Genomic DNA, 22,770 nt, shown 5'->3' with positions numbered 1-22,770 from the left:
AGAGCCTTCTAAATGGTCAACGTTATATATATATATTAAATAATTTATGTTTAGTGTAAATGTATGATCTCCATATGAAGTTTGTTAATAAATGAACTGGCGCACGTGCACAAAAAAGGACTTTTTTCAGGTAAATAAAACTCCGCTTCTTGTTCAGCCAATCTGCGTGCGCCACGTCACAGCCACCGGCGCGCGCGGCTGTATTTGAGGAGTCGCGCGCACAGAGGCGCACTGACGAGAAGCGCTCAGAAAGAGCTGCGGAGTGAAACCATATCAAGGATTTCTGTATTTTAAACATAGAATATTTCATTATTTCAGAGATAAGACATACAGCGACGTTAGGAAGAGAAAACAGCGAGCCGGCGAGTTCAGCTCCGTGCAGGAAACCCAGAACACCCCACAGAGTTACCGGGATGTGCGGCACTGAAATGGGTCTGAGCCACGAAGGTTAGCATCGCCTCCATCACTCATACACTGCATTTAGATACAGCTAAGAAGAAATAAAAATAAATTAGTTTAAACAGTTAATAGAAGAATCTCAGCATTACTGACTTTATTTAGATTTTTGCAGAATAGTTAACAGGTGAACAGGGGGGTTAATATTGCTAAAGTGGGAAAATTGAGCTTAATAGCCTAATTCTCACTAATAACGTGTGTTGTATTTCATATCTAAGACAGATTAAGTTTAAATCATTGTTATTAAAGAGGCATAGCCATAATTACCAATTAAATGGTGTAATGGTTACACTGCAAAAATCTTATTTTTTTCTCTGATAAGACTTTTGGTCTTTTTGTTAGTGTAAGATTATTTAGCTTATTAGGAATAATATAGCCCTGGTATACAAGAATCTATGCTGAAGCTGAGTTAGGGGTGGGCTGACATGCCCATTATGCTAATAAAGGACGTCAGGGAAGAATAGGAAAGATGTAATATTTGTTTAACATGCTAATAAATTAGCCCTGCGATGGGTTGGCGGCCTGTCCAGGGTGTATCCTGCCTTCCGCCCGATGCCTGCTGGGATAGGCTCCAGCCCCCCCCCCACCCCCCCCCCCCCCGCGACCCTTCACGGATAAAGCGGTTGACAATGAGATGAGATGAGATGCTAATAAATTAACTTTGTAGTGGGCTCAGCTCTTCTTTTTCGGTAAGATTTACTCAAAATATGGAGTAAACTCTATCCAAACAAGGTGAGAGCACATTGTTGCTTCAAATGTATTGAGTAGATTCTATTCTAAGTTATTTTTTACAGTCTATTATTGGATAAACTTTAGAATGCATTTGCATGTTCATTACAGTTAGTGTTTATTGCAGTAATTCCAATAAGAATCGCTTTATTAAAAAAATATTCATGCCAATATTAATGGCCTATTATAGAAATTGATTATTTAATGTTTTATTTAAAGAAGAAATAAATTAATAAAAATGCATTTTATATACTGGCTGTGTTTTTTTTTATCTCTGTGCAAGGCAGCCTAAATCAGCTTGGTGGGAGGTTTTTGAATGGACGACCTCTGCCTTCACACACAAGGAGGATGATGATCAAGCTGGCCTCAGAGGGTGTGCGTCCGTGCCACATTTCCAGAATTCTGAAGGTAGGAGTTGTGCTTACGAAGCATGTCCTTGTATTTTTAAGTATGTTGCGTAGCCATTTTGGAGATACAATTTTTTGGACAGTGATGATCTGTAACGTTAGTTTAATTTTAAAACACTGATCAGACTGTGACGTGCAGGTGTCCAGTGGCTGTGTCAGCAAGATTCTGCGCTGGTACTGGCGTACTGGACATGTGGGACCCAAATCCACAGGAGGCAGCAGACCACGGCTCCTCACACCTCAGGTTATCTCGACTATAGCTCGGTACAAGCGCTACAGCCCATCACTCTTCGCCTGGGAGATCCGCGAAAAGCTCTCAGCAGAGCATGTCTGCGGAGCAGACAAAGTTCCTAGTGTGAGTTACATGTCTTTATATGATTCTATAGGCTTTATATAAATGAGGATTTCACTGATATTTATGGAGCCCACTCGTGTTTACTTAGCCTTAACAAATCTTTAATTAAATTAAGCACTGGACTGGTATGTAGGAAATTGCTCAAAGAATAGAAACTCCATGATCACACTGCTTTCTGAATAATTCTGCAAAGTTTTTTTTTACCTAATTGCAAAAGTAAAATATGTAATTAATCAAATTAATAAAAACTTCTTAGACCACTGAAAAATTAGCCTTTCTTACCTGTCCCCACTCTCTAACTATAAACTTTACCATGAAATATAATTATTACAATCCTTCAGAGATGAATTTTTTTTGCAATTGTTGTTTGTCTCCGAAACCCATCTATGATTTAAAAATAGTTTTTTTCATAATAAATCCATAATAATTAAGTTAAAATACACATTTTAGTTGTGTCCCTGGGTTTTGCTCATTCCTGTTTCTGTAACACATTTGCCCATCTGAAACATCTAGTCACATCTACAACAGGAAGTTATATCAATTGGTCATGGGAAGACCAAAATTAAGTTCCTTCATTTGTTTTTCTGTATATTTGATTTAATTTTAAATGTCACTGAGGAGTTCAATCTCAACACTCCTGTTACCAAAATTAATTCTTAGATCTTATTTGGTTATTTTTAAAATACAAATTTTGGAAAAAAAAAATCACTACAATGTGCTCAGTGTCCTTATTCTATTAGTATAACTGCCATTTAGCTATTTTATATGTTTCGCTAATTCTATGCTAAAAACTCATTCCTTTTACTTTCATGCTACTCAAAACATAAAAAGAAACTGTAATAAGTGCCAGTAACAGCAGTGAGTTCCAATATCAGGAATGATATTTTTTGTCATAAATATCAATTATTTAAACATACTGTCAACCATTTATTTAAAATAAAAACTCTTGAGAGAAAATCAAAAAAGAATTTGTGGACTTTTTAAATGTCACATAGGTTTTTGTAACCATCTTTAGGTTAGAAACCTTGTAAACATTAAGTAAAGCTGCCTGAGTTTCAACAGTACATGTTTTGAATAGTTAAATATATGTGTTATTATGAGTTTAAAAATATATATTAAAAAGCAATCTTGTGCATTTAAAAATCCATACTGAGACTTATGCTCCTTGCTTATAAAGAAACTGGTTAAGGTTGTACATATGTAATCTGTTTGTACTTCTGCAGGTATCTTCTATTAATCGCATTCTAAAGAAGCTCCAGCATAACCAGGACAAGGAAAGAAACACATGTGAAGGTACAGTAATGCACTTTAATAGACAACAACTGAAACACGGGAAATAAAGTTGTATCAAAATCGTGTTGTAGGTCACAATACAAAAGCAAGTCCCTGTTAGGTTTAAGAAGCCATAGATAGTTAAAAAATGAATAAATTAATGAACAAAATGAGTAATAAATGTTTGCTTTTTCTGCAGGGAATAGATCTGATAAAACAGGAGATGAGAGGCTGAATTTCTACAATTTTGGTGAAATGGATCAACAGCCAGCGGCCAGCAACCTGCAAAGCACTCAGCAGCGCAACAGGAAAAATTTCAGCCCTGAACAATGTAAAATATTAGAGAAAGGTGCTTACAGTGAACACATTTACAGAATTTATTAAATGTATGAATCTGATTTTTGAACACTGGCTCAAAGTCTCCCCTCCATATACATGTGCACAGATCTCTGCTCAAAATATTCACACAGATAAAACAATGGAATTTAAAAAATGTAACACAAAGCACAGACCTTTCTACATAAACTAAAATAAACTGGTTTACGTTGATAAATGGCTTACTTTTTGAGCAACCGGAACACCTTTTACTTCAGCACATTGCGAGGTATCACTCCACGCATTGCAGCCTAGTTTGATGGTACATTTACTTAATACATTTACTGGTTATTATAATAATTGTGTGTTTTATGCCAATAATAATAGTCAGTTTTAAGCTAAAATGTTTAAATAAAAATGTCTACATTGTTTACAAAGCCATAAACAATATTTTGAAGCAGATAAAATATTTTGGAGACATATTTACCAAGAAGAGATTTGAAACATGTCCTCAGTTCAGTATTAATATTGTTAGCGTAGCATCTCTCTCTTTTTTTTTACAAAGCATATCTTGTTTTTTGTAAGTGTATGAATATTGTACTTTAAGTTTTTTCTCTGGACAGAATTTCTTTGTGGACAGTATCCAGACTTGTTTGCTAGAGAAAAGCTTTCTACAGACACCAATCTATCTCAGGACACCATAAAGGTAAAAATCCACAACAACTACAGTGCACACAGGTTCCACAATTTCCATAACTAACCATCCATCCTTGTGATATAAAAGATCTCAGTATGTCTCAGTATGTATTCCTTTGTATTATGACATCTGGGGTGGGTTTCCCAAAAATGATCAATCTTTTTGAATAACAAACAAACTAACGCATGACATGAGAAAAGAACGAGCCAGTTCTGCGAGTATTTCTCAAAGAGCTTCGCAAAGCGAAAATTAATGAATAGGTGGAAAGAATGTCTTTACTGACTCCTCCCCTGAAACAGAGCGCTCAGTCCAACCACAATCATGATTCAACACTGCCAAATATACAGTATTTATTCACTATACCATCCTTGATCAATCTTAGGTAAGGTTAATGTATTTCTTATGGTTATAAAGCTTTTCGGAAACCCACCCCTTATTAGTTTAAATGGACAGATTTCATGATACATTTGAAAATTATTTTACACTGCACTGCAATAATATCAAATTTCCATGAATAATGTTCTAATTGCCACTTTATAATGGAACATTCAGTTCATTAAGACGTGGTAAAGTACAGAGAAAAGCAAATTGTGAGGAAATTTATTATAATAATCATAAGAAAAAAAACACTTTACTGCATTACAACTATAACTGGGTTGCTGACTTTTATCAGGTAACATGACTGGCCTCGTGCCTTGTTGAAGGAAAGAATAGGGAGAACAGAATAGTTGCCTCAACCAATCAACTGATTTGAGTCAGGTTTTTTTTTGACACCATACAACCAGCCATGTGATTACATTACAATGGTATTTTAGAAAAAGTGTTGGACACTAAAGGATCTTACTGTATAGTTTTTTCTTTTTCTGAAGGTGTGGTTCTCAAACAGACGAGCAAAGATGAGACGGGAGATGAAGGCAGGAGAGATTGGCTGGCCTTCACATGGTAGGTTCTACTCCCCTTTAACATTTTTCATTCTTTATGTTGAGCTTCCTCTCTGGAAAATATAATTATCACTGGCTACGTTTACATGCAAAGCTTTCCTCCAATCCAAATAAATTCATTCCGATTATAGAATATGATTGAGGTGTTTATATGTACACTTTCCCCAATAGTCTCAATAAACTATCCATTTATATGCACGCTACAAGTAATCCGATCAAACATGGCACGCACACGTAGTACTGCTTAGTGTACACGTAACCATGACAACGAGCATCAGATGATGTCAGCCAGTGTGAGAGGACTAACAGCAACTGAATAACTAGCTATGTTTGCAGTTGTAATCAGAGATGTTCCCAAATCTTTGTGCACAAATCCAATTCGAGTCTCAAGTCTCTTCTGGGTGTAATTTTCTATCGTCATCTGCTCTCCAGTCTGCCAAGGATACTGCACAGCTATATCTAAAAAAAAGAGCATTTAATGACCTATCTCTCCTTTATCTATTAGTCATAATTAAAATAGATATAATATTATAATATAACGAGAATTAAGTCGTAGTATTTTAAGGGAAAATGTAGTTGTAGTGGGCTGCTGTTAAAGAGCGTGGCACAGAGGGAGGGAGAAAATTGAGCATTTCCGCTCATCATCTGTTACAGGGCTGATCACCATCAGTTGCCTACATTTATAACCTTCTGATTATTAATAAAATAAAATAAATATTACAGTTGATGCAGATTTTTCCTCCTGGCTCAGTTATTAGATCACTGATTTTGTTTGACTGAAAAAAAAGCCAGATGTAAACACTTCCAGCACACACTGTGACTGGATTATAATCAAATTATTGTTCAGAGGACATCCACATTAATTAATAAGAGTTGTTGTTACTGTGGATCATTGTATAAGTGTGTTTGTACACCTTCATGCTTGTGTATTTACCAGTGAATGATGACAGTATTACAGGGTGAGTTTCCTGTGCAGTTTAAGCCCCACCATTACTCTGAACTGTTCGCAGGACAGTTTTGATAAGACACTCAAATAACATAGGATCAGATTTAATCTGCTCACCCTGGGGACATTAATGCATATTAGTAACAAGTGTAACCAGAGTATTTCCAGAAACAAAATGCATGTTTACATCACACAGCAGTGCCAATATTACAAGTTATAGCACTAACCTCAAGTGTATATTATTTTGATTATACCACAGTTCCATTATCGGTGCTTATTAATAGATTTTGAGTTAAAGAGAATGAGAAAATATGATCTGTTGGTTACAAAAAATCTGCAAGTTAAAATAGTTTATTTCTGCACTGTTTGTAGCTGCACTGTTTGGTTTGTAAGCGCTGCATCGTTGCAAGTTGACCTGTATGTGGTGGAGTAATACATGAAAAGCTTCGGTACAGTGCGTTAGGGCACTCATAGAATGCCTCTCAGTCAATCACATTGCAGGGTCGGAAGTAACTGTGGTCTAATTGGCTTTATATGCCTTCAAGTAAAATCAAACCCTTCTTATATCAAAAAGATACTGAAAAGAGAAACTCCTCTTCTAGTCATCTGTTATGGTCCAGTTTATCAGTTAAAGAACAATAGATTTATTTTACTGTTTGCTCTGTAAATCAGTTTAAGATTTATTTTTTACTGAATGCTTTTACTGTCTGCATATAAGAATGACACACAAAACAGATGTCTGTATCAATGTAATGCCATATAAATAGCAACATTCCTGTAAACTTGGCTTGCTTGCCTAAACTTCTTATAGAGTTGTCTGCTAGACATAAATATTAAAATAATAGATTGTTCCACAGGTCTGGTGCCGCCTCATTCTCTGGGAAGCGCGTCTGTTCCCCTCTCTCTGTCGACGAACTGGCTCTGTGAGAGAACAGCGCTGCCAGTGGCGAGTGATTTGGACAACAGAAGTTCACTGGCTCCCTTTCCAGTGGCCCAGAATCCTGACAGCAGCCCACTCTCACTGGCTCATTGCAGCTCGAATATGAGAACAGGCTTCCCGTTGGATCATCGCTTGGATCGGGCGAACATGCTCCGCTCTCAGCAGAGAGAGGAAGAGAGCGCATACGGCCCGGCTCATTTCACTGAATGGGTGGCTCATCCTTCATTCGCTGGGCAGTATGTTTGACTGGGAGGAATTCATGAGCAGAGATGACAGATTTATGGCTAAGTCTTTAAGAGTTATAGAGACATTTTGAGATGTTTCTGTAACTCTTTCAGAATACTGAAAGATACTTTTTTTTTGTAACAGCAGGGGGCAGCAAAGCAAAAAAAATAAAATTACTTTGGTTTTTCATAGTTCAGTTTTGCACAAAACTGACAGTTTTATTTTAATCAAATGTAAACTTTTAGAAGTTCTCAATGAATTCATTGAATAAAAAAAAAATCCTAAATCTACATTGCTATCAGCCCTATAAAACAATACTAAGCTTTATTAATAGCAACATACAGCAATTTACAAAGGAGCAGTGTTTTATATAAAAAAAAACAGTAAAATAAATGCAAATAATATAATCACAGTAATCAGTAATGATTTTATGTATGTAGGTCTGTGTGTTTATTTAAGCATTTCAGAACCTCTCCTTAAAGAAGTCCAGCACCTGGTAAACCTTTTAAACCCTAAAAAAAACTGGGGTCCATATTTCATTTCTTTCCACTATAAGTCACATATCTGTTTTATAGCAGTGATTTAATCATTTATAGTAGATACTGAATTGTTAAAAAAAAGAAAGAAAGAAAAATAAGATTTAAACAATTCAAATTCAGTTTATCGTGTTGCCATAACATTAACAGCACTGTCCTGTTTCTACACTCACTGTCCATTTAATCAGCTCCTGTCAAACATATAGGAGCACTGCAGTGATACTGATGTAGTGGTGGAGTGATAGTGTGTGTGTTGTGCTGGTATTGTGGGTGGGTCAGGGCCAGCAGTGCTGCTGGAGTTTCTAAACATTCACTGTCCTCTCATCAGTTCTTAGTCATAATTCTTAGTCTAGCAGTGACACTGAGGTGGTTAAAAACTCCAGTAGCACTGCTGTGTCTGATCCACTTATATCAGAACAACAAACACTAACACAACACCACCATTTCAGTGTTAATGACCCACCATGCAAATAATATCTGCCCTGGTGTGATCATGTGGAGTCTTTAACCATTGGAGAACAGCACTTTAAAAAACAAAACTTAAAATGTTTAAAACTTAAAATTATTAATTTGATATTTAGGTCAGCTATACAAAAAATATTGAATTGTACCATAAACTATAGCAAACTAATTGGCTCAACTAACTTTATTAAGTGTATTGTTTAAAGTTGGTCCAACTAAATAAACTGTACTGACAAAATTTCAAATTGTAGTTGAACCCTAGTTGATGCCTGGCCAACTACTTTGCACATGCTTAGTTTGACTCTTTAGTTGAATGGGTTTGGCCCACTACATGAATTTGATTAATGTAAAAGCTGTCATTGACTCAGCTGTTTAATAAGTATTCATATAATTTAAAATTAGTCCAAAAAAACATAAAGTGTTTTTTTATTTATTTTAAATTGGCAGGATTTAATATTTGAAGTTTTTATGCATTTAAAAAAAATAATTATCTGAACTAAAGATTTCTAGTTGACACAACTGATGGTGATTTTCTTTAAAACTTAAAAGCTTGAGTTGGCCTCAAAACTAATCTAGTGTTGGAAGTTGCTCAAAAATTCTGAGTTTTCTCAACTTTTTCATTTTTACAATGATGGTAAAAGGATGATAATAAAGTATGCAGAGACTGCCCTTTAAATTAATATGCCACCTATATGTTCAGTGGAGCTGAAAAATTGACTATTCATGTAGAAACAAGGAAGATTTTTCTTGCAATGGCTAAGATTGTCACTGAGAAATCTGGAACCAAACCTTAACAGCTTAGAAGATATCCCATTACTTAGAAATAACTACAAAGCACAAACACATTTATTGACTAGAGAAATGGGATAAACCAGTGGCCGTCAGCCTTGCTATTGGTGACCTACAGCATACCTTTCTGCAGACTTTACCTCCAACACTAATCAAACCCACCCGATCCATCTAATTACTCCCTTCACAAGTGATTGATTAGCTGAATGAGAATTAGGTTGGAGGTGAAACCTGCAGCACGTAGGTCTCCAGAAGCACTGATTTGATTAGTCTGAACTTTAAATGCAAATGTCGTCATGCTCACATGACCTGATGTTTATTTGACATGTACTGAAATAGTGAATGTTTTAAGGGAGGACTGAGAATAATTGACTGATTAACTGAAACTCAGTGCAACTTAAATGCTCTCATGCATCATTTCCTCAAGAACTTCAAGATGCTTATACCGGTATTTATTTTTGGGCTTCTATTTAAAGACCACCAAAAGATAAAAAAGAAGGCTTGGTATAATGGGAAGAAAATAAAACAAAAGTGTTTCTAAAAGACACTTGTTTTACTCCATCTGGAAAACCAAAAGAAGAATTGGACCATCAGATCTGTTGCTTTTGAAGGATGGTTCTGTTTCCCCAGCAGAACGTTTTCAGAAAGTGTGCAGCAGCATTCCAAGATGAACTGAAGCGCTTCTAAATACAAACAGCAGCAGCGGCCCAGCTCCACTCTGATATATCCATAAACTGTGCTGCCTGGAGTTTCAATTTTCTGTTATTTTACCCTCTGTATTTTATTCATTGCAATGGTACACTCCTCTCTCTCTCTCTCTCTCTCTCTCTCTCTCTCTCTCTCACACTCACTGAGAGATCAGCTCTGTCAGTGAAGGTTCATCTGGTAAGAAATCTCTCTGTAGTCTTTGGCCAGGACTCACATACTTCTGCACCGTAACCGAACAAGATCAACAGATGGACACGAACCAGGACACTTAAAATTATAAGAGGGAGGCACAGCTGCTCTGTCTAATGTTAACCTTTAGAGGAGGTCAACACTACAAGCTTATCCCTAATATAAATGCCATTAATCACAGGAGCGAATGAAGAAATATAAGGTTGCAGGATGTTGTGGAGTGTTTCTCTTACTAAGTTTCAGTTACTCTCTGTTCATTCATTCTTTTACAATAAAGTCAGATATAATCAAGGCTTTGAGAAAACTAGGCTGTGTGTTTACTCCTCAGCACGTTGCATAAAAGCCAGCTCACGGCAATGAGTGTGTGTACAGGATTTTGGAACCAAATCTTACCTGCTCAGAAGATATCAACTGCATAAAAAAGCATGGCCAAGCACAGAAACACGTATTGACAAAAGGAATGGGTTAAAGCAATGGCAGTGCAATGTCCAGTTTATAAAGATCTCTGGAGGATTGGTCAGGCCAGGCTTTGTACATGTTTTAAAGTCAGCATTTAAAACAGTGCAGTCTTCTTCATCAGCCCTGGCTTCTTTCACTGCTTGTCAAATGTGGCAGAAATAGCACTCCGGCATTTCCTTCAGTCTTTCAGCTGTTTGTCTCCAGACAATGAATGAGCCAAGAATTAGAGCGCATTATCAGCCAAACAATGAAAACACAGTCTAATTACATATGCAGTAAACTATGCCATAAAACCCAGTCATTCATTTAGCACAAGTGTTCCTATTCTGACCTTATTCTGGTGCATAATGAATTAAATGTGCTGGCTGATTTGGGTTATTTGAAGACGCTCTGTAAAAGCAGATTTATATTTCCAGGTCACTCTTCAATGGTGTGAACCCTGATCTCTGTGCAGGGGTCAATTAGGTGTCAAGAACATGAACAGGAAACTGAAGTATTGGGGCTTGGGCAGAGGGACATGTAGATTGGAAGGAGGTGTGCATGTAGATGTATTACATCTGTAGGTTAGGGTGAGGTTAGGGTTAACCTGCTGGCACGCAACAGTATTAGAAGTTATCCTGACGTAAAATATTTGTCTTATGACGTTAAGACCAATATTCAACAGGGAATTTACGTCAATTGACGTTGGTGGCCAGCTGGGTAGGGTTGCTGTAGTGATTTGCCTTTAAAAACAGTATATAGCAGTTAAATAAATATATAGAAAAAAGTGCTGTTGGTCAGTAAAATCACTGATATGAAGATAAGAGCTTAGATCAGGCCCAAAAAATCCAGCCTGACTGTACTTGAGCCAGTGCATGGACCTTTTTAACTACGATTTTAACTATGATAAATTGTTTGAATGAGTGAAACCTGTTCAGAAAGCTTTTAATTACGTAAGAAAACTGTTTATTAAGAATGGAACTCCAAAGTGTAATGCAGACAAGCAGACAATGCAGGCAAGCGCCACATGATTATAACAACTTGTTACTCTTTTACAATTACAATGTAATTTCTTACTTTGCCATATTGGGATTAAAAAAAAATAGAATTAAGCACACATTAAGCAAACATCACAGATCGTTTTCTGGAGCCCAACTCTCAACAGAAGCCCAATCTGAGCTAAGTGGTGGGAAATCTCGACCATGGGCATCGGTTTGTGCTCAGGCAGAGAGTAAAACCTCTAACGTAGATTGTAAGAAAAAGAGAAACTGTTTGGTTCTTCTCTGTGAATTCCAGTCACTGTATAGATTAGTTCAGGTTTAGTTTCAGCAGCAGCTCACCTGATTTACTTTAAAGAAGGATTTCTTAAAAAGTAAAAGTTAACCCTCATACTGATATGTTGATTATTTCTATTTCTCTAGTCTTATTTGTAAGGTTTTCTAATGTTTTTTCTAATGTCTTTTTAAAAATAAATATAAAATCTAATAAATCCTTGGAACATTATTACTTTATAACACGTCTTGTAGCCATGAATGTAGATGGCTAAAATGTCCTTTAAGGCTAAAATGTAGCCTTAAAGACGCCTATTCCAGTGTAGTTTTTTGCATTAATGCTGTTTTCACAAAAGTGAAATCACGACACAGTTCCATACAATGAAAGACCCTGGCTTTTCAGCTGGTTACTAATAACGGTTTAGATGAGCATGTGATGCCTATTTCTTCCAAAGAATATCTGCAATACTACTTTGTCTGACCACAATACACATTTTCACACTGTTCATCCCAAATGCCTCTCACCCAAGAGAAATCTACACCTCTTCTGAACATGGTTAGCATAAGGCTTCTTTTGTGCACAATAAAGTTTTAAGTGGTGTTTGTGTACGTGGGAAAGGATATAACAAGCAATCAGCTTAGGCTCGTGCCTTTGTACTGAAAGTCCTCCTGATTCCATCAATCATTTAATGATATTACGTGCTGTAGAGGGAGAAATATTTAAATTCCTTCCAATCTTTCTTTATGAAACACTCAAACATTTAAATATGTCTCACACATTTGTTACAAACACTTTTCATGGATAATGTTTTTGTACCATGTTTATGATTACAATCCACTGTTGATATTACCTGTTTGAAATCACAACATTATTTTGTCTTTTTCCTCATTAATAGCCCTACATTTCCTAGTTTCAACTATTTTTTGGAATGAGTTACAAGACTTAAATACAAGAGCTGATATACATTAAAGTGGACATATTCTGCAAAACTCACATTTGGAAGCTTTGGATTTCCATTTGGGTCTCGACAGCCCTTATAAACACTCCAAGCATGAAAAAAATTGATCCATCACTTTTCTGTGAATCAGCTAAATGAGTTTGGTGTCAGGAATCATATGTTTCTATGAGCCGTTTAAATGGCTCCCTTATTAAAAAGTCTACATAGAAGAACAACTGCATATAACAGACAGAGTGACAGAGCCCTTAAACGGCTCATTCTGAAAAAGACTTAAACTGGCAAGAATAAAGCTGGTGGGATCTCTTTATGTGAGAAAAAACTGTAGAAAGAACTTCATGAACATGATTTATGTTTACCAAAGACCTATTTTAAATTTGGTAAAAAGAGCTACAATAACTGTTAAATATTAAATATCTTGTGATCATATAGCCTACAATCAAATAAAAGTATCATTGCATTTTTATTTTATTTTTATATTTAATATTATTATGTTTTTTTGCATTTTCTGTACTGTCCCAAGATTTTCTGACTAGGGTTGTGTTATTTTTTTTTGTTTGTTTTTTTGGGAGATCGTTTGTTTGTTTGTGTTTACATCATTGGAAACTGCCCCCTGGCCTTTCCACCGTGTGAAAAGCTCATGAGAAATGAAAAATGACATGCAGTAAATTCTTCTTAAATACATTAGCATATCTTCTTTCCTACTGTTTTGATGGAAACATAAAAGTATGGAAAGCAATTACTTATTTAGCCTGACAGCACAACTGTTTTTAATGCCAGAGGAATCCAAAGTGTTATCTTTTGAATGACTTGTAGCACAGACACACAATATTTTACATTTTTCACTTCATTTTTCCCACTGTCATTTTTCTGCACTTTATTTATTTTTGTGTTTTTCCTATTTTTTTATAGTTTAGTCCCATTTGCCTCCACTAGACAGGACAAACCCACCAAATCATACAATGCTACCAGCCCTGGGAGGTCAAAACTGGCAAGTCTCATTACGCAAACCAACCATATGGCTACCTCCCACTGAACAGGCTTGGAGTTAACGGCTAGTTGTATTATTAAGGAATGGAAATTTTCCCTGGCCAGCACTTTGTAGAGTGAAGGGGAGAGAGAGGTCCATCCTAATCACAGAGAGAGAGAGAGAGAGAGAGAGAGAGAGAGAGAGAGAAAGAGAGAGAGGTCAATTAACCTCTGTAGGCGTCCTATTTAGAAAACTACACCACTTCTTATGCTCATATGAAGCCATATGAGAAGCTGAGAAATCCAAGTCAGGGTTCTGGATTTCTTCTCTGTCATCATCTTTCTTCCCACTTATCAGTCTTACAATCTTATATATCAGCAACCAGTCTAAAACCTTCCTAAAAGAGTTTTTCATCCAGATGTTTTGCAAAAGTTATGCACAATTACGAAATTTAGCTAAAAAAAAAAGACAAATAAGTCATGTTTCCATCCACTACAGTTAAATGAAGGAACAACGTGTTATATGGAGGTCAACGTGAGTAGAAGTGGGATTAAAACTAACAAAATTCTTTTTTTAGTAATTCATTTATTTTATTAAATTTATTTTGGTGGATTTTTACCAGGTAAACTTTTTTACCAGAAAAAACTTTTTCACTTTTTACCTAGTATAAAAATCTTTTTGTGATATTTGGGTGGGTTGTTTGGTATTTTTCCATTCAGGAAAACTGATGTCAGTCTGCTTGCTTATGACTCTGAACATTCCTGATTCTGCTGATCACGCAACGCTACGGTGTTCCCGCTCCCAGGTTACTGATTGCTTCAACCTAACCTATCCAGTATATATACCCATCTAGGTATCTAGCTCTTCTACAATGCATTTCCTTTGTTTAATGACCTCTTTATTGTTTATTTTTTGTATATTTGACTACTCTTTTGCCTTGGATCTTTCTTTGCTGCATTTACCATGTATGACCCTGTTTTGCCTGACCACTCTCTGCTATGTTGTTTATATTTGCTGCCTTACTGTTACTGACCCTGCCTGTCCCTAACTACTTCTGTAAGACTAGCCCCTTTGCAAATAAACTGTGTGTTTGGTATCTGTCGTGTGTCTGGCGTGACAGTGCATTTAAAAAATTTGCAAAAACTTGGTGGATGGAAAATGATCTACTCAGCATTTTCTCACATAATACACTCTCAAAAGGAAAAGAGAAATAATTCATATTTTTTGAGGAATGAACAAATCAAACACATTGAGAGTATTAAAATATATTTTACTTACAATTTAATTTAATACAAAATTTAATATTACAGAAGTTCTAAACATATTGTCTGACAAAAGTCTCAATTATTTACAGAAAAAGCCAGCAAACTCAGTCACTGAAGTCGTCCCTTTAAAATAAATTAAAAAAATGAACATGACTTGCTGTAGTGAGACATGTCAGCCTAGTGTAGCAGCTCATAAAGTGAATGACAACATGTAGTAAAGAAAAATGGGTACAAAATCAAAACAATGTAGGAGTATTTTGGAATGCAGTTTATATAAAATAATATTTACATAATGATACATCTGTGTTTATTTAGCTAATAAAATGGCCATAGCAATTAATGACCACATATAATAAATATGGCATGTTTTGTGTCGGTTAAGCAAACCTGTAAAACCGCTCTGCTAGTTTATTTCAGTACTTTTTGCAATCGGAGGTATGCAGCTAATATTAGCCTCTGTTGAGAGTCAGAAATGTATGGTTTACGGTTTATAGACCTGTGGGGAGTCATTTTACATACACAAATGTTGTGCTTATGAAACATATATTATCCCTTCGTTCCTCTCATAAAGACACGTCTTTTAAGTTCATGCCAAAATTAACACTAACACTTTCGAAACATAATACTGTATTGCTGGAACAATCTTCCTCCATCCAGAAGATTTCATTATAAATAAATACCTCACAATTTCCACACAACACACCATGAGAATGGGTAGACCTTCACATATTTGTAAGCTAGCCAGATCTATGAGACCTATAGAGTACCCGCAATATACTCACAAGAGCACAAAAAAAAAATAACCAAACATAGTAAATGCACAGCCCCAAAAAGGGCCAGTGTACGCTCCATACTGGAGTAAGGCAAGATATGTAACACTCTCCATTACTGAACATACTCTACATAAATCTACGGCATCAGTTCTAGGGTAAGACAAAGGCAGCTTTTCCAGGAAATAGTGACACTGTAATCTGACCTTCTGATTTCAAAGAACTGACTCTAGTGGCGTGGCTCCCTGCTGGTGCACGAACTACTACTACTACTGTAGCAGTTCTTGAAAGATTTCTGCAGAACTGTTTGACCTCTTTCTGTACCCCTCTTTGGCCTCCTGGAAACCGAAGGGAAAAGGCCCTCTTGGCCCTCAAAGTGAATAACCAAACCTCTGGCCTGAATCTGGATACTTCTGGTCATTATACTGTATTCAAGTATCTCCAGGAGAACAATAGAGAGTGAGTTAACGATGCTTTGGTCTAATGCCTCTGACAGACGTTATCTTTTATCGCTGTGAATTCCTTTTTCTTCGGTTCCTTTTTCACCTTTTTTCCTACTACATCTGTGCCTGTGAGTCCAGATTCATAAGCACTCAGCCAGAAAAAAAACAAACTCTCAGAAAAGTATTTAATCAAAACTAATATAATTTTTGCTGATTGTTTGCTGATTTAGAAAGGACAAGTAGACACTGTCTGAACTCGCTGAACTCTCTTCTTACTGTTCTCTCTTCTTAAAGCAACAAGTTGAGGTTTCCTTGCGGCTTCCTTTGCGGTCTGTCATCAGAACATCCATTCTCAACCTGACATGGTTGCTTTGGCACGAGCTGCAAAATCAGTAGTATGGCTTACCATTGATAATGCCATTGTCGTGGTCTTGTACATGCTGAGGAATCGTCAGATGCGTGGACGTTGTACATACTGCACCCATGCTGTACATCCCAGTACATCCCGAAGGGAATCTAAGAAAGAAAGTTACAGTTCTAGTAACTTTTCTCAATGTCCGAATAGTGTTTGAAGACTTTGTGAATCCACTCTGAGTAATAGGCCACATTGACGAAGATAGCAGGCCGCCGGGCAATGGCGCAGCCCCTGCCGTGGATGCTTACTCCGATGATGACCTTGCTCTCTCTTTCTTGACACACCAATGGGCCACCATAGTCTTTCTATAAGAGGTGAATCGAAAGGAGAGGGTTAATAATATTAATTATTTTATTTATCAACTGAAAATAATCAAATCTTCAAGCCTTCAGCCCTTCAGTGCGTTTAGGTCAGGGGTGTCCAAACTATGGCCCGCGGGCCATTTGCGGGCCGTTTCTTTTTTTGGAGCGGCCCGCGAGGTATTTTAGAAGCGGAGAGGGTGCGCATTTCTAGTGCAGAAAAACTGGGCAAAGAGTCTAAAAGCGGAGAAAGTGCGCATTTCTAGCACAGAAAAACGGGCCAAAGAGTATAAAAGTTTTCGTAATTAAGGAGTTTAATATTAAGAGACATAATGAAATTAAACATCAGTTTGAAAAATCTTAGTATACACAACACTGTCAAAGATAAAGATAGTAAGTCAAGTAAAATGGAGTTTAAATGAAAGTAATCAGTAAAATGTATTATTTAAAGTGGTATATTTCATTATTTGTTTTATTACAGAGTCTTTGGCCCGTGACTTCAAATATATTTCTCCTTCTGGCCCCCAACAAAAAAAAGTTTGGACACCCCTGGTTTAGGTGTTATATGTTTAGGGAAAAAGTATCGATGCCTACCTCACACACACCCTGGTCCTTCTGTCCTCCAGCACAGACTTTAGTCTCTGTAATAGGCAGGCTGCCGTCATGGATCTGAGAGCATTTATCATTGCTGACCATGGGAAGCTGCACCATTTTCAGGCTTCCTTCATGACCTGTGGCTAAAGAAACCATCAAAAAATCATTAGGACACACTTAACATGATGTGCTTACTGTATAGGACTGGCTCCTATGGCATGAGTAAAGCTTAGACTGGGGTGCATTACTGAAAACTCTTTATTAGTCTGGATTACAGTGAATTAAAATACTTTTATACACAGCCAAAATAAATCACTGAATTGAATGAATGAATGAATGAATGAATTGAATTTCCCTCAAAAGTGTTCCACTGTAACTAATGTTTGTTTCTGTGATAAAAATCTGTCATAAAACAACAATTACAGTAGCAGTTTAAAGTCTGGACACACTTTCTCATTCAGTGTTTTTATTTTTTTCTTTATTTATTGTATTATCCACATTGTAGATGCATATTAATTATTAATTAATATTAAACATGACAACAATTAAGGGACACAACTGGAACTACGTAGCAAAGAAAGAAAGGGTGTGTCCTTCACAATCCCCTGATCTAAACCCAACTGAGATGGGTGTTTTGATGTGACCCCTGGCATTGAAAGTGCTCCTATCTCTCCCACACTACATTACCCAGAATGCACTACCCACTAACATCACACCCATTCCCAATCACATGACCCTGGCAAATCACCTGAATTCTAATCAGCTGTGTTAGTCACTCAGTTCTATTCGTCCTTTGCTAAGTATTGACGGTTTGTCCTTGTTTATCCTTGATACTGCATTGCAGTGTCTGACCTCTAAACTGTTTATCAGTCGTGGAATGTTATCTCCTTGTTGCTGCTGTTTACCGATATTGACCTTGCTTTTCTTGACCATGCATTTGTCTTGTACTTTATTTAATAAAGTATTATTTAATTTGCATGAAAGTAAAATTTGAGCTTGAGCACAGCATGAGGAAAAAGCAGCAACTATTGGTCAGCACTGAAAAAACTATTCCAGGTGACTCTACGTCATGAGGACACTGAGAAATTAACAAGAGATCTGTCAAGCTTAATGCGTCAACTTAGAAGACTCTAAAGTGTAAAACATATTCTGGTTTGTTTCAAACTTTTGTTTACAAAAACATTCTGTACAGCTTTAATGTGTTCAATATACAATATGCAATGTAATCATAAAAAGAAAGAAAACACTTAAGAAGAGGTTTGTCCAAACTTTTAAAAGGCACAGCATGTTAAAGCAGACAGTGCCACAAAAAGTAAAAAAAAAGCATGCTGCTGAATAGTTCATATACAACCCCTGCAACTACATGCAACTAAAAAAGACAGTGTTTCTTACATTTACTTTCACTTTATTTGATTACAAGCAATATGAAACCAAGATCTTTTTTCTGCTCATTATTTTAATTGTTAAATCACATTAATTTCTGAATATCATTAAATGATTTAAGGGATAAGAGGGGATTTTTAATGTGTTAAGGGCAAGCGCACAAGCCTAACTGAACACCTGTTATCTCTGTGTGTTCAGACAAATCAGTAGTGTGCAAAGATGAAAAGGACCATCCAGACTGTTATCAGCAACAATTTCAAACGCCAGAGTCTGTCATAGTATGGTGGTGTGACAGTATACTTATGTGATGCAGCGTTTAGGCAGAAAAGTACACTGAAATTGCAGAGCAGAGCAATATATTTACAGGGATGTGAATGCCTTTTTTAAAAAGACAATGCAAACCACATGATGCATGCAAGGCACTGCAACAATACAAAGAGACAAATGCATTACAACTGTTTTTGGAATGTGTTGCAGGTCTGAAATAGTTTTTTATTGATTGTTTAAGTTTAAGGGGTTCATTTAATTTTTAGTTAACAGACAAAACATGAAATATATTGATTTCTTACTGTCTGCAATGAAATAAAAGTGAAAGTGAATGTACTGATGTACTGTAAGAAATACTGTTACATCTTAAGATTTTCTGATATGGTACAAAATGAAAAAAAAAAACACCAAGGACATTGATGTTGGTAAAGTGTGGTACCTTTCGTCTCTCCCCAACCGTACATCAGGCACTGCGAGTCTTCTGACACTTCACATCCAGCCACAGGTAACTGCACAGTCCACACATGCTCCGACAGCGGGGCTGGACTACACACAACATGTGCACAACATATAAAGGTCAGTAAAGGTAAGGAGTGAACCAGTGACTGAATGAAAGCATGAGTAAGCGAACATTCTGTAGTGCTTACTGGACAAGTTTGAGCAGGGCCAGGTTGGAGCCTTCAGGTCCACAGACCATGTGTGCGATGCGGAGCCCTTTCGTGTGTGTGGAGTCATTGAGGTGCAGGAGACCCACGTGCACGCTGAACTCCCAGAGATCAGGAACACTGCAGAACACACGGGAACACACACATGACTCATCTCATCTCACCACATGACAAAACCCAGCAGCCACATGCCATGCCGGACATATAGATCAAACCGTGGACAGAACTACTACAGCAACGTGTCTACCTGTCCAAATGTGAAGGTTCAGTTAAGACATGTTTTATGTCAGCAGCTGTTCGAATATGTAGTTTTGTACTGCAGGTATGAAGCTGTTATAGCTAACATTCAGGAAATTTACAATGGCATGGAATGGAACAGACAATTTGTGCAGGTGTTGCTGCACAGTAAAATAGTGCACCACCATGTCAGAGTCTGTTTACATGGATATGAAACTTTTATGTTGTTTTGTTTTATAATATTTCAACACCAAAGACACAGCATACTGTAAATGTTAATAGTAATATTGTAATTTAATGTAGTAATAAGTAATAAAAAGACAATAGCACTCTCGGTGGTGTTTCACTGACTCACTGACTCAGTAAACTGCACTGGATTATGTCGTCTAAAATAATAAAATAAATTCTTCATGCAGCTTCTTTGATTAAGTTGATTCTGCATCATAATTTATGAGTGGCATCTGTTTTCCGAATCCAATCGATTTTCACATAGACAATGGATTTCTTCTAAATATTTCCTTCCATTTCTTTACAGTAAGCTTAGATACAGATTTGAACTAGGGCTGGGTGCAGCAGCATTAGCATTAGCATTAGCAACAAACCTGAGGAGAGCAAGGCCAATTGTGCTATGTAATGTAATGAATCAGGGCTGTAGTAGTTTGCACAGTGCTAATTAAGAGAATTTAGTTAGCCTTATAGCCGCAGTACAAAAATTAAAGAAGCAATCTTGGAGTACTCAACATGGCCTTGGCTGATAAGTAAAGAGGAATCCTTCCCCCCACAAACCACACCATCAGTTTAAGCTGTACAGTAGGAGAAGAGATGTTCTCCAGAACAAAGAGCCACGTGTCGATGTTACATGTATAGGGAAAAGATATCTCAATGCATTGGATTGCATCCCTGCTAAAGCAATCTTCTGCTTTTTTTTTCTATCTGGGCCACAGAGGTGAGTCCTCAGCAATGCGGATGGGCCTGCCTCTTCCTGAGATGCGTGAGATAGCTAAGCTCGAGAGGCAGCGGGTCTGGGTTATGTAGAGCTGATCTAAAACACAGACAGCCGCGCTCTCTCTGTCCAGAACAGCTCTGGGTCAACAAGGTTCTCTCTTGAAGAGCGCCACAGCAGATCCCCAGGCGTACATCACCGGCAGCAGAGACATGCCAAACACACAGAGGCTAAACAGCTCCACGGCCAGCAGAGCACCATCGGCTGGCTCACCCGGAGCCAGAACATCAGCCTGTCACTACCCACTCATAAACAGGAAGCACCACATCCTCGCCAGAGACGACCAGAGACACGAAGATGCACACCTCTTTCAACAGTGCAGTTTAATATATACAGCAGCTTTTTGGAGGTTTAAGACTAGTTTTTCCAGGCAGGATTTTTATGATTCTCCATTTACTTCAATTCCGAAGCGCTAACACAGCTTTAAATACAGCTTTAAAAGGAACATACATGCATACAGAAGCTTACTTGTGAATAAGTCAAACAAATAATATTGATATTACCATGAAGGGAAGCATTCCTGGTCAGTAAGGACCCACTCCTCTCGGATAAGAGATCCTCCACACCAGTGCTTGTTCCTGTCAGCACACAAACACACACAAACACATTTAAATTAATTAATATTTTCTGAATACAAACGAGCCCATGTTTACATGTGTACCATAGAGTCTTTAAAAGCTGTTTAAAGTTCCTTTACAGTCAAATGCTCTTTTTATTACAATAAGAAAAATAAAAAACAACTGCTCAATTCATGTATCTGATTTAACTTTGGATGTTGTATCAAAAACATATTTTTTACACTATAAGGCACACATAAAATCCTTTAATATCCTCAAAATGCACCTTATGTGATTTTTACCAGTCCGCTGAAGTACAGCTGAAGAGTTTCAGTTTAGTTCTCCAGCACGAGGCCGGAGCAGTATTAGCATTAGCTGCAAACTGCACTAAGTGCTTATTTGCCATTCAGAGGTGAGTATTTCATATTGTAGCCTGCATGTTTATCGTGTTAAAACAAGCTATGCTAATATTGCCCCTGCTTACCGAAACACCCAGGCTTCCTCAGTCGAGCGCTGTCAGGCGGAATTTACCTCCCGCTAATCGCGGCTAGTGCTAGTGACTAGCCACTAGCGATAAGCTGCTAGAAATAAGCAGCTAATGCTAATGCTGCTGCACCCAGCCTTAGTGGCAATCTGGAAATCTAAGCTTACTGTAAATGATCAGTTAAGCACATCTAAGATTTCACTTGAGTGTCCTTAACTGTAAAACAACTGACCCGTGGTTCCGTCCACAATAGTGAAAGATTATGAACCTCTTACCCTTTTTGAATGCTGACCACCCAACTTCCGTCCTCTGCCCGCTGCACCTGCGTCCCCCCAACAATTCGAGTGGTCTTATGCACAAAACAGGAAGGCTTGGGTGCTGAAGGTAAATGAGAAAGAGAGAATCATATTTTATTACTAACTTTGAATAGTTTACATCTTGGAATATTCTCGTGTCATCAGGGAAGAAAAAATCCATTGATGGAATAACCTGGTCTATATTCAGTATATTCAGGTAGTCAGCTGATCTCATTCTTTCACCACATACTGCTGCTGAACCTAGACCTGACCAACTGCAGCAACACCAGATCATTTACTTCATGTATTAGTCGTTACTGGAATACCACTACCTAGGTTAGTTGCTCACCATGTGTTTCCCTTAATGGTCCAAACATATTGTCCAGTATGATAATAAATACACCAAAAAAATGCAAAGTTATATCAAACTTGTTTCATGAACATGCCAATAAGACATTCAGTGGCTTCATAATCAAGAGATCTTTATTAT

General features: G+C 37.2%; 2 protein-coding genes across 3 annotated transcripts in view; one reads left to right on the top strand and one right to left on the bottom strand.

Moving 5' to 3' along the window:
- The first annotated feature begins 234 nt into the window (after nt 1-234).
- On the top strand, nt 235-7,474 carry pax4 (paired box 4). Its single transcript, XM_022671152.2, has 8 exons — nt 235-447; nt 1,469-1,593; nt 1,732-1,947; nt 3,171-3,240; nt 3,419-3,568; nt 4,158-4,240; nt 5,101-5,173; nt 6,976-7,474. Exons 1-8 carry the CDS (start codon nt 414-416, stop codon nt 7,302-7,304), a joined length of 1,080 nt encoding a protein of 359 aa, XP_022526873.2. The 5' UTR covers nt 235-413; the 3' UTR covers nt 7,305-7,474.
- A 7,400-nt stretch (nt 7,475-14,874) lies between these two features.
- hgfa (hepatocyte growth factor a) overlaps nt 14,875-22,770 on the bottom strand; it is a 47,066-nt gene continuing 39,170 nt past the window's right edge. For both annotated transcript variants that reach the window (XM_007245021.4, XM_022671392.2), the window contains exons 13-18: nt 22,260-22,362; nt 21,447-21,521; nt 19,686-19,823; nt 19,478-19,584; nt 17,389-17,531; nt 14,875-16,800 (exon numbers count right to left, since the gene is read on the bottom strand). In XM_007245021.4, coding sequence (XP_007245083.3) covers nt 16,618-16,800; nt 17,389-17,531; nt 19,478-19,584; nt 19,686-19,823; nt 21,447-21,521; nt 22,260-22,362 — 749 coding nt within the window. In that variant the 3' untranslated portion in view covers nt 14,875-16,617. The remainder of the gene's footprint in view (nt 16,801-17,388; nt 17,532-19,477; nt 19,585-19,685; nt 19,824-21,446; nt 21,522-22,259; nt 22,363-22,770) is intronic.

Source organism: Astyanax mexicanus, chromosome 2 (assembly GCF_023375975.1).
Source record: "Astyanax mexicanus isolate ESR-SI-001 chromosome 2, AstMex3_surface, whole genome shotgun sequence".
NCBI classification, from domain to species: Eukaryota; Metazoa; Chordata; class Actinopteri; order Characiformes; family Acestrorhamphidae; genus Astyanax; species Astyanax mexicanus.
Note: the sequence above shows the minus strand (reverse complement) of the source record. Positions and strands in the feature narration are given on the sequence as shown.